Consider the following 7044-nt stretch of genomic DNA (forward strand, 5'->3'; position numbering starts at 1 on the left):
TAGTTTTATGTTCAACGACATACCAGTCATGAACATAAAAGTGGCAAAAAATACACGTACGCACGTCGTTTTTCTTGAAACTTTTATCAGTTTCATAATTTAAACACAGATTATATGAGCTCTGTCAAAATTTTTATTCAGTTATCATAAAGAAAACAGAGCTTTTATAAACCATCACATTTTAAAATGAAATTTAAAAAAAATTGGCGTACTACCTACTATATTTTTTGGATTATAAATTTTCATTAATTCATTAATCAATTAAATATCTTAATTACACTCATAATATTTATGACTTATATAATAAATATGTACATATGTTACATGTAAATAGCGAAGAAAAAGATTGCGTCACCGAGGTCCCCGGTGGGGGCGGGCGGCGAGAACAATGGTTTCGGTTCTCACACGTGTGGAGGATTATTTGCATTCGGAAATAAAGAGAGGAATGATAAAAGAAAGGCGCGAGCGAGGTCCCGCCGTCTCAGGCTTGGGGGATGGGAAACTAGGAAGTCGGGGGGTAGGGGTGGCGCCTTCGAGGGGGATGGGGCTCGTTACGCGAACAATGGAGAAATAATGTACAGATTGCAGTGAGCGATGCGCCCTGCGCGACTCAGGTGTCTTAGTTCTGCACGGACCTCACGCCTATTGTACTGAAGCCACCCATCTCGTATCGACTTCGATGAATATAAATATCTCTGATAGACTTCCGTAACCAACTTCAATGGGAAGATTATACGAAAAATGAAATACGAGTAAATTTAAAAATAAATTTACTGTTACACACATTTGGAAATCCCTAAAGTGCGTTTGTTTAATACAATTTTATGATGTACCCAAACTCGTAAGCACATCAACTTGAAGCAATTATTATATGTTGTATTACCTTAGACTATGACAAAGCTTCCTTACTATAATTTATACTACTAATATTTATCAAACACAAAGCTTCTTTTCTCTACTACGCACATTCCTACTATTTTATAAACCTACAGTCCAGTTAGTCTATAATAAACAATACGAATTGTATTTATTTGTCGATTCTTAAAAAGGAAACGTTTATTAGAAGGTGATTATCGTATCCGAATGAGAGTACTTCAGAGCTAACTGATAACCAGCTACAGATCAACGTGTGAACATTGTATTTAATGAGGGCGTAACGGGCGCGGCGATGCGAGGCGAGGCCGGATCGCTTAATAAAGGATGCCTTGATAGGAAGCGCAAGCAATCACAACAACAATCACCCTATCCTCGCATGACACCGAAAACGTCCTCGTTCATAAGTATAAATTAATCCATTTAGAGGCGGGCGACGGGCGACGGGCACCGACTGTGGCCGATTAACGGAAGCTTCTACTTAACTAATTTATCCCCGGGTGGTTTTAACAGAATGGATAGCAGTGATTACGAGCGGCGACGCGGTCGTGTGACAGTCGCCGCGCGTCCACCGACAGGAAATATCACCAACACGATGAATATTAAATTTACGAATGCATGTGCTACAAGCACATGCAATCGATCGATTGTTTTGCTAAACTTGATTGGCAATGTTTAAGACATATTATACCTGAGAGGGATGACCGATTGATTAAAAGACTGCAGAATGACTCTGCGTTGGTAAACTTCCTACAAATGGACGGATGATTGCATAAGGTGAATGTCTTGAAGGTAAAATCGGCGATATAAATGGGAGTGACTTCCAATATAGAGATTATGGTTTTTAGCCCATGATTATGTACGAGTACATGATTAGGACAAAAGCAAATACAACATTTTATTTCTAAGATTAAAACTGTGTCATTTTTCCTTCTTGTTATAATTTCATACATTTACATTTGTTGCATACTTAAAGTTGCATTAATTGAGTCAGCTCATCTGACGCGCGACAGCATCCTGACTACGAAGCTAAAGGAAAACGCCGTTTAATCCATTAAGGCAATGAAATAATTAACAGTTAACTCTTTAAATTGATTTGATAGCTGTCCAATGCTTAATTAAGAGCTTATGGAAGTACTCGCTGATATAAAAGGTCGTATACAACTATTCTGCAATTGCATCAATTCCATCGTGCTATCACTAATACCTTTAAACTGTAATGATTATGAACAGTACTTGTACTTTAAGATAGTAAAATTCAAGTAATCCAACAAGCCAGCGACATTTTAATAACATGGATCAAATAGAACAAAAGCATGTGGACTGAGCACTCGACAAGATGAAAGTTAAAAGGGTCGCGGGGGTGCGACGGGGCGGCGCAGGGGGAGCGGGTAGAATGTCTTATTCCCTCCACAATTCAGAGATATTTCTTGTTTTTCATACGCAAATATATCCTCGTTATGGAGGCACACGTGAGGCTGCGATTGCGTGCGCGCTCAGGAATACCTTCGCAAGGTCGAGCTACGCCCAATCCTCGCCAGCAAACACAAAGAGCAATCATCCAAAATTTCTTTTAGGAACTAGCTATTAAATAATTGTTTTTTTTTAAATCCCAATTGTGAACATTTTATTTTTATCTGATTATGATAGACATCAGATTGTAATAGACAACATCCCCAAATAATGGTCAGGATGCTTTCTCTATTTATTTTCTGTGCAAGTATTTTAAGGTAGCAATGTAATAAACTAATTTAATGAATTACTATATGTCAATTCACTTATTTAGTTTTCACAACTTTTACCAAAAGAAGAAGGTTAACAATTCATATGTAAGTTTTTTTTAAATCTTCAATAAAGTTGACGAGCACTCTACCAAGTACCACTCACTTAAATTCAAAGCATTTAGAAAATTAAGATAGAACCTATAATTAGGCTTTTAACTCTCTATCAAAACCTGAATGTGCAGTGCAACATTTGGTAAACAAAGGCTGATGAGGATTGAGGTAATTTTAAAATTGTAATAAACCATTCATCATCCCCCACTAAGGACAATAAGTCCCCACTGAGGGGCATGGAGCCTATGTATGTTAAGGGTAACTAGACCATAGTCAATGACACTGACCAAGTGCGGGTTAGTTGACTTAACACATATCTTTGAATTTCTTCTCAAATATGTGCAACTTGCATCATGATGTTTTCTTTGATCATAAGAACAAGATAAATGTGCATATTGGACAAACATGCATGGCGGTATTCCAACCCAGGACCTGCAGAATACACATCAAGTGCTTAACCTCTGAGCCACCAACACTCTAAGACATAACTATAATAAAAAATTTAATTTTATACCTTATAATTTAATTTTTCTATGTCAACACACTGATTATTGTTTAAAATTACAATACTTTGTTTTATTTTAAAGGGAGGAAAAATATAAAAATACATCACATTTAGCAGCTTATTACCATCCTAAGAACATTATTAATTCATTTAGAAAACCTCTATGATTATCATTCCAGAATTTCCCTTCTCCGCTTATTGGATTTATTACAAAGTAGATTTAATATCAAATATGGCAACATTTAGTGTAATGAGCTTCAACTAAGAGAACAGATCTGTCAACTAGGCACAGTCTAATCTGACAAAAAAAAAGAACAGTAAGTTCTAAACTTGCTTGTGTGCTTGTTCGCACCTCCATGAACAGTTGTAGAATTTATGTGAAAAATGTATGTAGTCCAACGGAGGCTCTTGTCCTCCATGTCTCTATAGTCCAAGTTAATGAAAATAGTAAATATAAGTTGTAAATCATCACTGAGCAAAACATTGGCAAAGAATGTGCATGTTACACGGGAAGTATATCATGTGACTAGAAACACTTTAAATATACCTGTATATATTTTTATAAAATCTTATGATATGACTGAAATAATAGACATGTCTCTCATACCTACATAATCTAAACCAAGCATAAGTTATGGTGTTTTTGAAGTACCCTAATAATATATTTATTAACATTTTAACTAGTAACAAGACTGTAATTTAATGCATGTTTTGGAAAATAATGTCAAACCTACAAGAAAATAATTCAATAGGTCTAATTGACTGTTACAGCACACATGCAGGTTCTTTGTACTAAAAGCCAAATTCTGCTTAGAAATTTTAAACATTTAACATAACTAAATGACTTACTTACTGAGGTAATTTTATTTCATTTTTAAATACTAAGAGAAGTTTCTGGACAATGTTTCAAGTAGTAAACTACTAATTTATATAAAATTAGTTGTTTATTTCTTACCTCCGTTTGGTCAAATTCCTCCAAAAGTCTATCATTCCTTTGTTTTTCATAAAGAGCACGAGCCAATGCACTTCTAGGACGATATAAACCATTAACAGCCATTACTTGATTCTTTTGATTCTCCACTAAGTTCAGTCTTGGATTCTTATATGAATAGTGTTTTTGTTTTGGACAAATATCTTGACATACTTTGTTAAGATAACAATAAAAAGTCTTCTTGTTATTTTGATCAGGTTTGTAGAAAATTTCTTGGCAAGTCAAATATATTAAGTCAGAAAAAAGGAGGTAAAACAATAACATTTAATAATTCCTACAGCTTATGCTGTCAACATTTTAAAATAACCTCCAAAATGTAGAACAAAGAACAAATGTTTCACATACGAATTACCTTTGTATAATGCACATAATTTACTAATATTATTTAATTAAATAACAAGTGGTTTTATACTATGTTTACACGGAAATAGAAAATTCATAAACCACAATTACTTATTATTGATACGTCAATGTCACATGTTTTTTTGCGATAAGCGAAAGAGGGCGCTATGTGAACTGTCAAGAAAAAAATCCGGGGTATGACACAGATTATTAAAAAATATTTCGCGATTTTGATAAATAGTTAAATAAGTTTATTTCTATAGGTGTAAAAAGATTAGATATATAGAAAGGTTACAAAGAAATCATTCAAAGGCAGACATCAAAGGCTAAGTATTTTAATAGGAATAGCGGCCTAAAATTATAATAGAAATACGATAATTTCTTATTTTTCATAAGCTACAAAAGTAAATCAAGCGTTTTTAGTAAAAATAATACATACCATTTGTTGCTTGGATTCTATTGATGCTCTCGCAACAATTTCACGAAGAACGTTATTCATCATATTTATTGCGTTCACGAATTTCATAAAAGTGTCACGGAGTAGTTAAATTTCTTATTATCAACACAATTAAACAATGTTTTATACGAAATAAAAGCACAGTTGCTTGATGGCGGCATTTAACAGTACTAGATAACTTTACGGTATATTGTTTGGTGAGAGGTGGGAGATCTTATTGACTTATTTATAAAAAGTAAGTGTTTGAGATCTAACTCCCGGTTCGGCCTTGGCCGTGACCGTCCGTCGTTCGTTCACTGCCACAGCGTTGCGCTTGATCACCTCTATAATTTTGATAGAAATAACAATCAAAAATTTTGATTGTCAGACGTGACCAATATTTCCCTCTATGATCTTAAATTTTTACTTTTACGAGTATTATGGTTACATATACATTTTTGTATTGGTTTTTATGCAAGATGGAATTTATTTTGTTGCCTAGGCCTGTTCCTAATGAGTTAATGATATAGGTAAGCCCACAAGTATTTAACCCTGTGACAGTGACACTGTAATCGCTATACTATATTTTACATAAAAATAAACAATCCTTTACATCCTGCATGATGGTAATTTCTTATAACGTAAAATATGGTGTCTTAAACAATTGCAGATTTCAGACTGTAAAAAGAAAAATCTTTCCCGCTTAATAACATTTTGAATGTAGTAGACAAAGCTTCGCTATGGTTTTTGTTGTAGATAATTTACCAACGCAGAAGTTAATGTAAGTAAATCATTATTTTACTGACCTTTTTTTCGACTGGATGAACTTTCGGCTTGTGAAAATTTGCCATCGTTTTATTATAAATTCTTCTACTTATTCAATATTTCGATGCCTTGAAGTGAGTCCTGATATGACAAATTCCGCACTTATAGTGGCTATCTTCAGGAATCGTTATATAGGTTTTAGATAAAATGTTTGTCAAACGTGATAAACGGCGGCAGATAACTCGATGTTAACGTGTCGTTTGCCAAACATATGTATACTTAATTTCAACATATTAAGTCCGAATACATTTTAAACATGTAATTTTTATGCAATTGCAAAAGTTAATTTTCTGTTTGTATAGATTGGGGCAAAAATCATGAAATAGGAATATTACGCGGTTCAATTGATGCTTTGTATAGTATAGGCATCGGAAATGGGTCATGAAAACTAGAAACAACAACTACTAAAACTACTTCAGGCTTGGTTTCTTTGTGGTCGTGGTCTTTCTCCAATCGAGCGGTTATAGGTGCGGCAGCTGATATTGTAGTCTTTCCTACTTTTAGCATTATGTTATTTTAGTGAAATTGTTGAAGATATTTCTTTCTATCTATCCAATAATAAAGTTAACAAAAATTGCAAGACCAAATAAAATAGTAAAAAGTTACTATAATTAACAGTAAGTACCTAGAAAATTGTGATAAAAGACAAAAGAGTATAATAATTGGTTTGCGGGTTCAATATGGCTTTTCGATGACGCGTCTCTTGCCCCGAGCGGTGTCCGCTGCGCCGGCGCGCGCGGGACATTTAAAATAATTACAAGCCATCGGAGAGACGTAACAGCCGGTGTTTTGAGAACATTACTTATTTTTTAATTCCGAAAAATTGTTTTAAAAGCACACACTTAGAGCCTATTGACGCATGGCGAACAATAAATGAAGATTTTACAATTGTTGAATAAAACTTTTTTATGCTAGTTAGTTTAGTTGTTTTCAAATCATCAAGTTAATACTCAATACTCGATATATTGATAATATAAAAAATTAAGCGAAATCTAAGGTTTGTAATAGACTAATAAAAATATTATAGTAAAAATTTTAATTATAACAGATAATACCAAGAAATTAAGGATAATTAGGCGGACCGTTTATATTCGTATTTGAAGTTTTCAAAATTATTAAAATGATGTTAACCGTTTTATGACGACTAAATTTCAATCTTAATATTATAAATGCGAATGTTTAGATGGATGGATTATGAAATTTGGCACAATAGACAATAGAACATAGTCTGGAAGAA

At 33.7% G+C, this 7044-nt stretch overlaps 1 protein-coding gene across 2 annotated transcripts in view; it reads right to left on the bottom strand.

Moving 5' to 3' along the window:
- LOC106713842 (protein-L-histidine N-pros-methyltransferase) overlaps positions 1-5912 on the bottom strand; it is a 44040-nt gene extending 38128 nt beyond the window's left edge. Inside the window, exon 1 of one of the 2 annotated variants that reach the window (XM_045680237.1) lies at positions 5789-5912. In XM_045680237.1, coding sequence (XP_045536193.1) covers positions 5789-5833 — 45 coding nt within the window. In that variant the 5' untranslated portion in view covers positions 5834-5912. Of the gene's footprint in view, positions 1-4168; positions 4473-5788 lie in introns of those variants that run through there. The other variant, XM_014506726.2, reaches the window with a different exon arrangement.
- Positions 5913-7044: the final 1132 nt, after the last annotated feature.

The sequence above is a fragment of the Papilio machaon genome, chromosome 12, assembly GCF_912999745.1.
Source record: "Papilio machaon chromosome 12, ilPapMach1.1, whole genome shotgun sequence".
Classification (NCBI taxonomy): Eukaryota; Metazoa; Arthropoda; class Insecta; order Lepidoptera; family Papilionidae; genus Papilio; species Papilio machaon.